Source organism: Myotis myotis, unplaced genomic scaffold (genome assembly GCF_014108235.1).
Source record: "Myotis myotis isolate mMyoMyo1 unplaced genomic scaffold, mMyoMyo1.p scaffold_m19_p_2, whole genome shotgun sequence".
NCBI classification, from domain to species: domain Eukaryota; kingdom Metazoa; phylum Chordata; class Mammalia; order Chiroptera; family Vespertilionidae; genus Myotis; species Myotis myotis.
Genome location: NW_023416324.1, coordinates 128,330,922 through 128,345,029, shown reverse-complemented (window position 1 = coordinate 128,345,029; position 14,108 = coordinate 128,330,922). Strand labels below are relative to the sequence as shown.

General features: G+C 37.8%; 1 protein-coding gene across 1 annotated transcript; it reads left to right on the top strand.

The window, feature by feature from the left end:
- Positions 1-12,636: 12,636 nt before the first annotated feature.
- Positions 12,637-13,377, top strand: LOC118677248 (60S ribosomal protein L10-like). The gene has a single exon (XM_036352204.1). It carries the CDS (start codon positions 12,679-12,681, stop codon positions 13,321-13,323), a length of 645 nt encoding a protein of 214 aa, XP_036208097.1. The 5' UTR covers positions 12,637-12,678; the 3' UTR covers positions 13,324-13,377.
- Positions 13,378-14,108: the final 731 nt, after the last annotated feature.

Here is a 14,108-nt window from a genome sequence, read left to right as displayed (position 1 = left end):
TTCATTTAAGAGTAGGCCTTCCTTTCCTCGGCTGCCTGCACCGGCTTCCCTCCAGCACCCGGGGCTTGGGCTGCTGGCACTGCCTTCCCATCGGTACCTGGTACCCAGGCTTCCTTCCTCCAGCCAGTGGCAGACACCTGGGACCCAGCTGGCTTCCCTCCAGCCCTGGCTTTGTCAGGAAGACCTCTGGTCTAATTAGCATATTATCCTTTCATTATTATAGATGCTAGAGCTATGATGCTCTTGTCTTCCCGTTACAGTCTTCTGGGTTCCCTACATGTATGTCCCTAGGGCCTTTTATAGGTCCCAAGAAAAGAATTCTGCTAAGTCAGTATTCACTTTACCGATGGAACGGGCTAGTGATTTTAATAGGTAATACACATTTTCATAGTTAACATTCTCAGGCATGCCTTAGCTAATGCAACATGCTGATGAGTTTTCAATCATGTGAAGTTAATTTCTGTAGAGAGCCTGGGGAATGACATCAGGTTTCATGAGGAAATCTTCTAAGAAATGAAAGACCAGTACATGAAAACTTTTCCTCAATTTAGCACTGCAATGGCCTTTGATGATCACTTAGAGCTCTGCTCATGCAAGGAAAGTAATATTCAGAAACCAAGTTATATGACTTTGAGTGGGATAAATAATTCAAAGAAAAGCAGTGTATGGCAACTTCCTGTTCTAAGCTCAGGTCTCTCACCATTAATAATAACAATGATGATCTAATTAATAACATTAATAATTATCAGATATTGAAAAATCTTATTGAAAATAGATGTTTTTCTATTATATGAATACTAGAGGCCAGGTGCACGAATACGTGCATGGGTGGGGTCCGGCCAGCCTGCCCGGCCCCTGAGCAGGGTGTTGGGGGTTGGGTCGGCTGGGCGGGGGTGATTAGGGCCTGGATCAGGCTGGTTGGATGCCACAGTGTGTGTCATAGCCACCAGTCCTTCTGGTCATTCTGGTTGTTCACCGGTCCCGTCACTGGGCTATTATATGCATAGATTATTATCTTCCTTAAAATTACCATTATTTTTAAGAAAAGGACAATGATGATCTTACATAATCCTGGGGGATGGATGTAACTCCTTCTTCAGGAATTAGAGTTATAAAGTTTCATCATTTTAGAAATGTAACATAATATAGTTTTTGAATTTTACAGATAATTTTTTAACTTGTTAGAAGGTACTGGTCAAAGCATATGAGTGTTTTTTATGATGTCTCAATTGAACAATATCTAATCTAGGCTAGTAAATGAGAAGAAAATAAAATTTTGAGTCATAAGAAAAATTTTAAACCAAAAAATAATTGTTTTTAAAATAATATACTTTTACTTAATTGTAGTTTTAGATAGAGCCTATGCTCATATAATTCTCTTGTGTTGAGGTTTAAATGTGTAAAACTTTGTAGCTATAAATAACAATGGGATTTTACCATAAGTCCTTAATAGAAAGTCTACCCTTTTAAAAATATGAACCTATGCAATTAACTTGCCATAGTCTGGCTCAGCTAACTAAACTGCATACAATGCGTAGAACCTCTTTGCTTATTATGTGAATTCCGCAGGGATGAATAAACTCTATGCCCTAAATAATGCCAATTAACTTATCTTACCAAGGGGTTTGATTGCTGAATCACATGGTAACAATGTGTTCTGGTTGTAAGAAACTGCCAAACTGATATTTTTTTCCTTGTTGTTGAGTTTTTATTTTTTGTTTTGTTTGTTTTTTATTGTTTAAACTATTTCAAAGGTCTCCTTTCCCCCCCATCATCCCTTCCCTGGCCACTCACACCCCCAGAACAAGCCCCCACCGCCCCAGTGTCCATGTCCATTGGTTATGCCAATATGCCTACATACAAGTCCTTTGGTTGATCTCTTATCCCTCCCCGTCTCCTGACTTCCCTCTGAGGTTTGACAGCCTGTTCAGTGTTTCTCTGTCTATGGACCTATTTTTGTTCATCAGTTTATATTGCTCATTATATTCTACAAATGTGTGAGATCATGTGACATTTATCTTTCTCCGACTGGCTAATTTCAGTTAGCATAATGCTCTCTAGGTCCATTCATGCTGTTGCAAATGGTAGGAATTCCTTCTTTTTTATAGTAGCATAGTATTCCATTGTGTAGATGTACCACAGTTTTTAATCCACTCATCTGCTAATGAGCACGTAGGCTGTTTCCAAACCTTAGCCATTGTAAATTGTGCTGCTATGAGCATAGAGGTGCATATATCCTGATGATTGGTGTTTCTGGTTTCTTGGGATATATTTATAAAAGTGGGATTACTGGGTGAAATGAGAGTTCCATTTTTAATTCTTTGAGGAAACTCCATACTGTTTTCCATGGTGGCTGCACCAGTCTGCATTCCCACCAGCAGTACATGAGGGTTCCTTTTTCGCCACATCCTTGCCAGCACTTGTCATTTGTTGATTTGTTTATGATAGCCATTCTGACAGATGTGAGATGGTAAGTCATTGTTGTTTTGATTTGCATCTCTTGGATGATTAGTGATATTGAGCATGTTATCATATGTCTCTTGGCCTTCTGTAGGTCCTCTTTTGAAAAGTATTTATCTAGGTACTTTGCTCATTTTTTTATTGGGTTGTTTATTTTCCTTTTGTTAAATTGTATGAGTTCCCTGTAAATTTTGGAGATTAAACCTTATCAGAGATAACATTGGCAAATATCTTGTCCCATGCTGTGGACTTTCTTGTTTTCTTGATGGTTTATTTTGCTGTGCAAAGCTTTTTATTTTGATGTAGTCCTATTTGTTTATTTTCTCTTTAGTTTCCATTGCCCTGGGAGCTGTATTGGTAAAGATATTGTTAAGACATATGCCAGATATTTTGCTGCCTATAATTGCTTCTAAGATTTTTATAGCTTTCCATCTTACGTTTAAATCCTTTATCCATTTTGAGTTTATTTTTGTGTATGATGTAAGTTGGTGTTCTAGTTTCATTTTATTGTAGGTATATTTTCCATTTTCCCAGCACCATTTATTGAAGAGACTGTCTTGACTCCACTGTATGCTCTTGCCTCCTTTGTCAAATATTCATTGAGCATAATGGCTTGGGTTTATATATATCTGTTCTTGTGCCAGTACCAGGCAGTTTTGAGAACTGTGGCTTTGAAATATAGTTTGATACTTGGTATTGTGATTCTGCAACTTTGTTCTTCTTTCTCAGGATTGCTGTGGCTATATGGGGGGGCATCATATTTTATTCCAGATGAATTTTTGGAACATTCGTTCTAGATCTGTGAAATACGCCGTTCGTATTTTAATGGGGAGTGCATTGAATCTATAGATTGCTTTGGGCAGTATGGACATTTTAATGATGTTGATTCTACCAATCCATGAACATGGTATGTTCTTCCATCTGTTTATGTCTTCCTCTATCTCTTTTTTCAGTGTCCTGTAGTTTTCTGAATACAGGTTTTTACCTCCTTAGTTAAGTTTACTCCTAGGTATTTTAATTTTTTTGTTGCAATGGTAAGTGGGATTGTTTTTTGTTTTTTTGTTTGTTTGTTTGTTTGTTTCTCTTTCTGTGAGTTCATTATTGGTGTATAAAAAAGCCATAGACTTATGGGTGTTAATTTTGTATCCTGCTACATTGCCAACTTCATTTATTAAGTCTAGTAGATTTTTGGTGGAGTCTTTAAGATTTTCTATGTACAATATTATGTCCTCTGCAAATAATGACAATTTTACATCTTTTCCAATTTGGATGCCTTTTATTTCTTTTTCTTATCTGATCACTATGGCAGTACTATGTCAAACAGGAGTGGTGAAAGTGGGCATCCCTGTCTTGTTCCTGTTCTTAGGGGAAATGACTTTAGTTTTTGCCCATTGAGTATGGTGTTGGCTGTAGGTTTGTCATATAAGGCTTTTGTTATTTTGAGGTATGATCCCTGTATTCCCACTTTGCTGAGAGTTTTTATCAAGAAAGGGTGTTGGATATTGTCAAATACTTTTTCTGTATCAATTGATATGATTATGTGATTTTTGTCTCTCAATTTGTTTATGTGATGTAACATGTTTGTTGATTTGCAGATATTGTACCAGCCTTGCATCCCTGGCATAAATCCCACTTGGTCATAGTGTATGATCTTTCTCATGTAATGCTGGATCTGATTTGCTAGAATTTTTTTGAGGATTTTAGAATCTATGTTCATCAGGAATATTGACCTATAATTATCTTTCTTTGCAGTGTCTTTATCTGGCTCTGGAATTAGGGTAATGCTGGCTTCATAGAAAGAGCTTGGAAGTGTGCACATTCAGTGGCACATGCGTATTTGTAATTTGATATTTTGTGTTTTACCAATTACCTTTAGCTTATTTCTCATTAGAAAATGAGTCTGTTTAGAACAAAAATCTTGGTGTAGATTTTGACACTTGTTTACTCAATAACAATTATTAAGAATAAAATCAGTTCGGCGAAGTTTATCCCACAGTACATATAATCTAAGATCTAGTTGTAAGTTTGTTCACTCATTTTGAAGCTATTATAACTCTTCCTAAAATGTTTGATTCCAAGGGCATTTGTAATATCTGTAAGCAATTGAAGTAATAAATAAAGACACAGGGCAGCACTGACAATTTAGATCTAAAAACTCATTTCCTGCAGAAAAAACTATAATCTCAAATGATTATTTTGCAAACCATTTTGTATTATTTGAGAAAGAAATCTTTAGCATTGTTGGCTATAACTGTTTTGAAAAGTCGATTACTTCTTTAAAAATTTTCCCAGCAGTAAACAGATTTATCCTTACCACCTTTGAAACTCAAAAGGCTGACAGATAAATACCCTCTTTCTGATGTACATGAAATTATTAGTAAGTGTCAAAGTGAAAGCAATATAATATCAAATATAATTTTATTCATTCTTTCTTTATCATCATACACCTGACCATTACTTTACTTACATATTAGCACATATAAGATAATATAAAACATTCTTATGAGAAAAATCATTTTCATAAAGCAACAATAGCTACAATATTTATGGGATGAGGCATATATACTGGTAAAAGTGACTGCTTCTGGGAGGGAGGGAGACTGCGTGTGTTTGGGCCCTCACTTTTAATGAAAAGAAGCTATGAATTCCTTTAATAATCCCACAACAATATCTTTCATAATTAATTATCAATTCTGAAGCTTTGTCCCAAAGACAACAACTCACATAATTTTGGCAAAAAGTTATAAGCATGACCAGTACACTATTCTAAGTGCTGGTATTTTAAAATATTTTTTATTTATAAGAAAATATTATATTTGAATATATGGGTATTATTTAAAATTAGAGGCCTGGTGCATGAAATTCGTGCATGGGTAGGGCCCCTAGGAATGGCCGGTGATCAGAGCCGATCTGTGGGGTGACCAGTGAGGTGAATGGGGGCCTCTTCTGGCACCTGCCTTGGCCAGCCTGGCTCCACCCACTCACCGGCTTAGTCCCCTGCTGCCGCCATCAGTCATCTCTGCGGCAGGTGACCAGTGGGGAGATAGGGGGGTGGCACTGGCCCACTCATCAGCCAGCCCCACCCCCACTGCTGCTGCTGGCCACTTACCTTTGTGGGGCAAGCAGCAGGCGATCGGGGGACCCCCGCTGGCACCCACCTTGGCTGGCCTGGGCCTGCAGGCTGAGGGCAGTTCCTGCATTGACCATCTGCCCCCTGATGGTCAGTGCATGTCATAGCAACCGATCATTCCACCGGTTGTTCCCCGTTGGGTCAATTTGCATAGTAGGCTTTTATTATATAGGATATACACATTTAAGAGATTTATTTGTAATAGTGTAAAATAAATTACTTCTATATTCTCTTTTATGAATAAAAGTGCTTTTATGAAGTGCATGTGAAGAATTGACCAATTTTTATGTAACATGTAGATAAACTTTCTTACAACTAAATCTTGTCATATTTTGTAAGGGGGAAACTACCCATTACTTAAAATGTTTGAGCCCAAGATAGATAACCATTTATTAGAAACTGTAGGGGATTGATTCACTGACTAAATGTTGCATAGGTGACTATTAGGATTCCCCAAAACTCTAATATTGGATCAGTTAACTTACATATAAATATGCTCTAAAGGTATTTGTTGGAGTTTCATTAATGTGCGCTAAACTGAACCACAAAACAAGTATTACTGGGCTATTAAATCATGCCCTAGGGTGTCTTTAAACCACATGTCATTTAGGCTTACATTTAATTAAAAATTAAAGGCTATTTTTGGCAATTGAACTTGCTCTTCTATCAGAAAAAGCTTAGGAAAAAGTAAGATTATTCACTTCTTTGTTAAATGTTCAGCATCAATTAAACTTTTTCAAATCACTAGACACTGCTCCCAAAGTTCTAATTCTAGAGACCCATTTCATTTGCATAATACATTTTTGCTTTGAAAAGAGTTTAGGGTAATAGTCTTACATTTAGACAGGCTCAGAGGCCATTGTGATTTTAAATAGACTTATAATCTATATACATAGACACATGGCTTTTTCACATCATATTGTTAAGGCAATATTCAAAAGAGTGAATCTTTAGTATGAGTGGAGGAATCTGCAATTTTTATATATTGTTTTACAAGCTTGACTGGGATTCACCCCAATGATGTATACTTTGTGGTCAATATGTAATCTTATCACCTGAATGGTTACCAATGTTTGATTTGTAAGAGATTATGAGAATTTCTGTAATAGTATTTTTAAGTGGTTAATGGTGGAAGGAAGAACTCTGAATCTACAAGGTGTCAAGAAGATTGTGTTGGAAATGTAATTCATTGTACATTATGTGTATGAATCTTCAAGGAGTTCAACTCTTGATGGGTTGGTACCCAGACTAAAAAGAATAAAAAATTAATATAATTCCAAAAGAAAGTCATTAGATCCACAAACATAAGCAGAGCCTAAAATCTAAATTTAGTACAGAAATATATTTTGTGAAAGAATGTTGAAGGATGCCAGGTGGAGCAAAAATCGGTCCCATAAACGTTTAAAGGCCTCACTGAGATGGTTCGGGTGGAATGAGCTCTGATTTGCCATTCAGGAAGCAACCTGCTAACTAGTGATTATGTGGATTTTGCTGGGAAAAGACCTACACACATTGTGCTTTTCTTTTCTTTTTTTTCCTTCAACATAACAAATGTGATCACTGTTACTATTAAGTAGAAAAAAAACTCGAGATTTACCAAGTTATTAATTTAAAAATACTTTTAATCCTCACTCAAGGATATGTTTTCATTGATATTTTAGAGAGAGAGACAGAGCGATGAGAAACGTAGATGGTTTGCCTCCCATAAATGCCCCTACCTGGGATTGAACCCACAACCTAGGTATGTGCCCTGACTGGAAATCAAATCCTTAAACTTTTGACACTTCAACCAATTGAGTCACCTGGTCAGGGCACAAATTATTAATTTTTGAAAAATCATTTGAAAAAAATCCTGATTTTATGTCTTGCCAGATTTTAAAAAGAGAAAGCACCATAACTAAAGCATATTAAATTTATAAGAAAAAGATTATATACTATGAAAGTAATTTTTAAAAATTCCCTTTGTGCCTAGTGATTACATATTAGCAGTGAAATATGAAATAGTATTGCTTTAGCCAAATCTAGTGGATAGAGTTCAATCTTTTCCGGCCAGGCACTTTCTCTCACACCGATGTTTCTCTCTGTTTTTCACGCTCTCTTCCACTCTTTCTAAAAGTCAATGGAAAAATATCCTAGGGTGAAGATTAAAAAAAGAAAGAAAGAAAGAAAGAAACAATATCGTTTTTCTCTCGCTTGAAATTAATTTGTGAACAACTTGGAAATGAAAAACAAAAGAATAGTACACTTTATAAAAGCTAGAAAAATCATTAGAATTAATTAAAATTTTTAGTATTATATTAGGAAAATAAGACATCACTTTATTTAATGAAATATCTAATATTGCATGGAAAACACACTGTATAAGTCCAAAATAAATAATTATAAACTTGTTGGCAATCTAGACACCATTTGGAATTTCAGAAAAAAGAAAGCGATATCCCCCTAATATAATTTAGCTTAGAAAGGGGGTGTAACTGCTTTAAAAAAGTACATTTTTGTAATTAAATAAATGTGTTTATCAATATATCATTACTATTTTTAGAAATAACTTTACTGTTCTAGTTAATTTGTAATAAAAAGAATCAGATTTTTATATGAACCAATGAATCAATATATCATTACACACCCAATGCTTTTTGTTTTCAGATCATTACAATATAGTGCTAATTCAGCCAACAGCTATTCTTATGAATGCCAAATGTTTTTCATCTTCAGTGTCTTGGTATTTGGGTTTTTCAAATTCCTTTACATACACATCACCTATAGAGTTTGACCGGTAGAGGGAGCCATTATCTACATAGTCTAAAATTTGAAAATAAAAGTAGTTTATTACAGAATCTTAAAGTCAGTTTATTAATCCCTTTTAAAATTAAAAATAAATAAATAAACTACATAAATTTGCTTCCAGTAGTTATATATGACTTAATACCTCTATTAATCAAAGAAAAGCATCTTGTGACTACTTTTAAGTAGAATTTCATTAGAGATTGTAAATGATCCTTCACTTTTCAGTCTTACTGTCCTTACAATTTAATAATGTTCTTACTTTATCACAGTGGTGATAGCTACTCAAACATGGCCCTTGTTTGTACCAAACTAACGAGTCTAGATTAATACTTCAGCAAATATGCTCTAACACTGACACATGGCAGGCACTGTGCTAGTGGAGATAAACTGTTGATTCAGCACAGGCCAAAAGAATCCCCCACAACTTCATATTTAATGTGCTTTATGTAGCAAGAAATCAGACAAGTTAGTCTTACCTGGTAAGAGAGGTCTATACCTTGCCACTCAGTGTGTTCCAATATCCAGTAGCACTGGCCTCCCCTGGGAGCTTATTAAAACTGCACTCTCAGGCCCCTTCCCACATCTGCTCAACCAGAATCTGCATTTTAATAAGATCCCCAGGTACTTGGGATACACTTTACATTTTGAGAAGCCCCTCTTTGGGGAGATTTCTCCAGGACACAGGGGATTCCCAGAGTTCTAGTGTCTCTAGCATAAAAAAAAAATTATGACTTTAAAACTGAGTAGTTTTGTAAAACTGCAAGAAAATTTTCTAATTCTTAGATGTCTTGTTTGTGCCTAGAAATTCGACTATAAATTAGGAGTTGAAGGTGTAGCAAAGAGTGATCATGCACTTGAACATTCTGGGTTTAATTCTAAAATCACTAAACGGTTATTTTCTAGTTATCCTATCTTTTTCAGAAGAAAACAATATTTATTAGAAATGCATCCATGACTGCCATCACATTATTGTCCTGGTTTCCTTTATGCCTGCAAAATTTTGGGATTTAAATAATCACTGTAACATAAGCAGCTTTTATAATAGTGATATAATAGGAGGTGAAAATATGTTGCTAAGGTTAAGAAACATCATTCATATCATTATTATTATCATTGAAAATCCCAGCACACAAACTTTGACATGACAAAATGAGCAACGACTCAAATGTCATTCGCTGCTCCTCATGAACAGAGGAGGAGAGGCAGCCTGTAGAATGCTGTGGAATACTGTGGTTACATGTGATCCACAGACCGGCTCTCTTACCTCACTGACAGAGTGATCACCCTCGTGTTCAGCAATTTTGGGTGCTCTGTTTATACCTGGCCAAACTATATCTTCGTTGTCCCAAGCAACATCACTTTTATTATTATATGAAATGAATAGATGAAAGAGTCAAATTCATGATGTAGGTCGAGCAAAGTGGAAGCTCTTCCCTCCGCATAGAACTGGCCTGGTGTTACTTGCAGTATGTGTGATAACCCAGTCAATGACATTCCCCCTAGGAGCCTGTCTCATGTGGCAGAGAAGTAGAGGGGAGTAGTAGGAGAAGGGTAGTAATTCCATTTCCTAAAGTATCCCGAGGTTGTATATACCACTCTTGTATGTGTGCAAACACCTGCACAAAACTAGTGCTTCAGGTCTCCCTGTCCTTTCTCCGTTATCACAATTCACAGCCTCAGGGAATCAGCGTCATGCAATGGAGGAGATGGAAAAATCAGCCACTTCAATTACAGATATGGAAACTGAGGTTGAGTGAGGCCAGGAAACTTGCCTCCAGTTTCAAGATAGTTTTCAGCAGGACTGACAGAGTCAAATCAAAACTTCATCAGGGCCTAGCTTTCTTCCATAGTTTCCTCAGACTACACTTTACTTTATTTTAAAAAATATATATTTTTATTTATTTTAGAGAAGAAGGGAGAGGAAGAGAGAGACAGAAACATCAATGATAAAAGAATCATTGATCAGCTGCCTCCTGCACACCCTCTACTGGGGACAGAGCCCGCAACTTGGGTATGTGCACTACAGGGATTCATATAGTGACTGACTGGTTCATAGGTCACTCAACACTGAGCCTCACTGGCCGGGCTCCAAAGACTGCATTTTTAAAATGTCTGGATTTCATCTTCCCTTAACGGCATCACTCCTAACATAACATTAAGATTGGGAAGAGAAGGAAAATGCTCTGTGCATTAGCAACTCTGGATTTTTAGACTGGTCAGATTGAATACATAATTAGTAAGTGTCTACTATATTCAAGACAGTGTTCAGTGGTAGATGCATAGGTGAGAAATGTTGGGGAGCACAAGAGACTTGGTTGGAAAGTTGTAAGGAGGACATTATGAGAAAAGGGAAGTGTGTGGAAGGCCACCTGCCCTGTTTATCGGAATTCCTATTGTAGTGTACCCTGCGAATCACACAAGGACACCCAAGAAGTCAAATTAAGGAGTCATTTATTTGAAAGCCGGTGGCTACAAGGGGGCAAAGGCTCTTCAAATCTCGTAGCCCTGAATGGCAGTAACATCAGGCTTATAAAGGCAAAAAATCACAAAGGTAGCAATTATGTCCCTAGTGTTGAAATGAGGAACTGTTTTGCAAAAGCAGTTTTGTACAGAAGCTAAATTGAGCAAGTTAGTTATTTCTAAAGATTAATGATAGTTTTAGTTCTTGGAGCAACTGAGTCAACGGAAAACATTCCCGGAGCTACTGAGCCAACGGAAAAGTGATTAAAGCAATTAAAGCAATTTTCCTTAATCTGGTTCCCATGTGTAGAAGAATGTCCATTTTAAAGACCACAATCAATGGGGTATACAACTGAATGAGGTGATTTATATAAGTTCAGGAGATCAAAATAATTTCTCTATTATTTTAGCAAGCAAACAATTACAGAAGCCAGAATAGCAGGGTTAAAGTTTAATCAGCAGTTTTTACCCAAGATGAATGTTACTATGCTTCATTCCGACTTAGGGGAGACAGGAGAGTGTCGAAGGCGATGCCCCTCATTATTCCTTGACCTTTTCAAACAAGTCTGTGCACGTGCAGACCCCCAGGTGTTTAGTGGAATCCTTATGCTCAGCGGTTCTCAACCTGTGGGTCGCCACCCCTTGGTGGTCAAACGACCCTTTCACAGGGATCACCTAAGACCATCCTGCATATCAGATATTTACATTACGATTCATAACAGTAGCAACATTACAGTTATGAAGTAGCAATGAAAATAATTTTATGGTTGGGTCACAACATGAGGAACTGTATTTCAAGGGCCAGAAGGTTGAAAACCACTGCTTATGCTTAATCTCTGGATGCCTTTGCCCAGAGGACAATGTAAACACATGCGTCCTCCCAAGATTACTCACCTACTGATTGTATCTAAAGGTAAAAATTCCAATAAAGGCCTAAAGAGGCAGGCAATTGAGGCTGCTTGGCTGCCATCAGTGAGGTCTTCCCTTAACCCTCTCCCCCACAGTGAAACTGTATCAGAGTAATCTGTTCATCCCTCGTTCAGGGCTTGCTGGTCAGCCAAGGCAAAGAAATATGGCCCTCTTTTCTCACTGAGCTGATGTATATGCGAAGACTAAGGATTGTCAACAGGCTGCAAAAACTGACCAATTCTCTCCGGCAGGAGGTCACAGTAGACTGTGGTAAGTCTCTGTGGGGATGCCCCTCTCTCCCTTCTCTGTCATGCCTGTGCCTAGAAGGCTGCACACACCCCTAGGAATTCCCTGAGACATAAACAGGTCAACTGGACTTAACTGTCCCTCTCTGAAAAAAAGCAGACCGATATCCCTTCAGACGTGAATATCTGGTTGAATTGGAAGGAACAAACCAGAGAAATATTGAAATTCTGAGTATAGTATTGTGTTGTTGAAATTCCATAAAGCAAACTGTTTTATCAAACACCACCATCACTTTATTTTGCCACACATTGAGTTTTAAAAAAATTAAAGAAAGTGACCTCCACAATTTAAGATGACAATATTATTTTGTAAAACTTGTTATAAAACTGCAAATTAAAAAAAATTGAATGTTGGACCTTTGATCTAATTTCTTTCTCTGTTAATAAAATGATCAGTGGCAAGCATCAGCTCTCCTGTCAAGTATAGACAGGCATCCTACTGTTTTTGCAAGAGCATAAAATTATAATTCTTACTGAGAAAAATCATAAACCTCTTATTATATCATTTCTTCCTTCACCAACATCAAATAGAAAGAATGCGAGGAAGACTGGCATTATTACGGATATTTCTCTCTAAAAACTGCTTCTCTTTCCCTTCGGCGGGCCACTGAGGATCCTGGTGTTGCCATGGGTCGACGCCCCGCCCGGTGTTACGGGTATTGTAAGAACAAGCCGTACCCAAAGTCTTGCTTCTGCCCAGGTGTCCCTGATGCCAAGATCCGCATCTTTGACCTGGGGCGGAAAAAGGCGAAAGTGGATGAGTTCCCACTCTGTGGCCACATGGTGTCAGACGAATATGAGCAGCTCTCCTCCGAAGCCCTGGAGGCTGCCCGTATTTGTGCCAACAAGTACATGGTGAAAAGTTGTGGCAAAGATGGCTTTCACATCCGAACGCGGCTCCACCCCTTCCACGTCATCCGCATCAACAAGATGTTGTCCTGTGCTGGGGCTGACAGGCTCCAAACAGGTATGCGGGGTGCCTTTGGAAAGCCCCAAGGCACAGTGGCCAGAGTCCACATTGGCCAAGTCATCATGTCCATCCGCACCAAGCTGCAGAACAAGGAGCACGTGATTGAGACCCTACGAAGAGCCAAGTTCAAGTTCCCTGGCCGCCAGAAGATCCACATCTCCAAGAAGTGGGGCTTTACTAAGTTTAATGCGGATGAATTTGAAGACATGGTGGCCGAGAAGCGCCTCATCCCAGATGGCTGTGGGGTCAAATACATCCCTAATCGTGGTCCCCTGGACAAATGGCGAGCCCTGCACTCATGAGAGTCTCAGTGCTGCCCCCACCTTACACCCACCAATAAATCAATTCTTCAGCCATAAAAAAAATAAAATAAAATAAAAAAATAAAATAAATAAAAACTGCTTCAGCACATGCTGAAGCAATTCCAATACCTCCAACTAGAATTCTGTTGTTTTAAGCCATTCAGATGCATGGATGGAGAATCAAACACAGATCATTGAAACACTCCTATAGCATAAAAGATGAATGTTTAGCTAATTGGAGAAGGGACAAATGAGAATTAATAAAGGAACAAATAAAAACTGTGTAGAAAGATTGTAGGTGTTATATATATTTTCATGAAATGCACCTAATAAAATCTTTTTAAAATGTCAACAGTGCCCATGTCCATAGTGGTTGCACAGAATTTAATTTTAGCTGCTGCCATTATCTCTGTATAAGTCCAGATCCTCATTTCTCACCTGAAATACCGCTTCAGTCCCTGACTGGTCAGCCTCCTACAAGTTTCTCTAGACAAATCCATCTGATAAGTTGGCACAAAAGGTACTTCCTAAAAACATAATTTGTCATGTAGCTACCTGGTTTTAGAATAGCCCTTCCCTATTGCTTATCCATGGGATAAAATCTCACTTAGTTTAGGCCTTAGCTCCCACATCATTTGCAACCTGCTTCATACAAGGTATAACTTGGGCTGCCAATACTCTGAGCTTCTCGACATTTCCCAAGCAAGCGAGACATCATTTAATGCCTCTGGATATTTCTCTCTACCTGGAATACTCTTCCTCCCTTTCTCATATGGCAAACTTCT

Bases quoted from the DNA above. Each gene is read 5' to 3' on its own strand.
- LOC118677248 (XM_036352204.1), top strand. From the start codon at position 12,679: ATGGGTCGACGCCCCGCCCGGTGTTACGGGTATTGTAAGAACAAGCCG.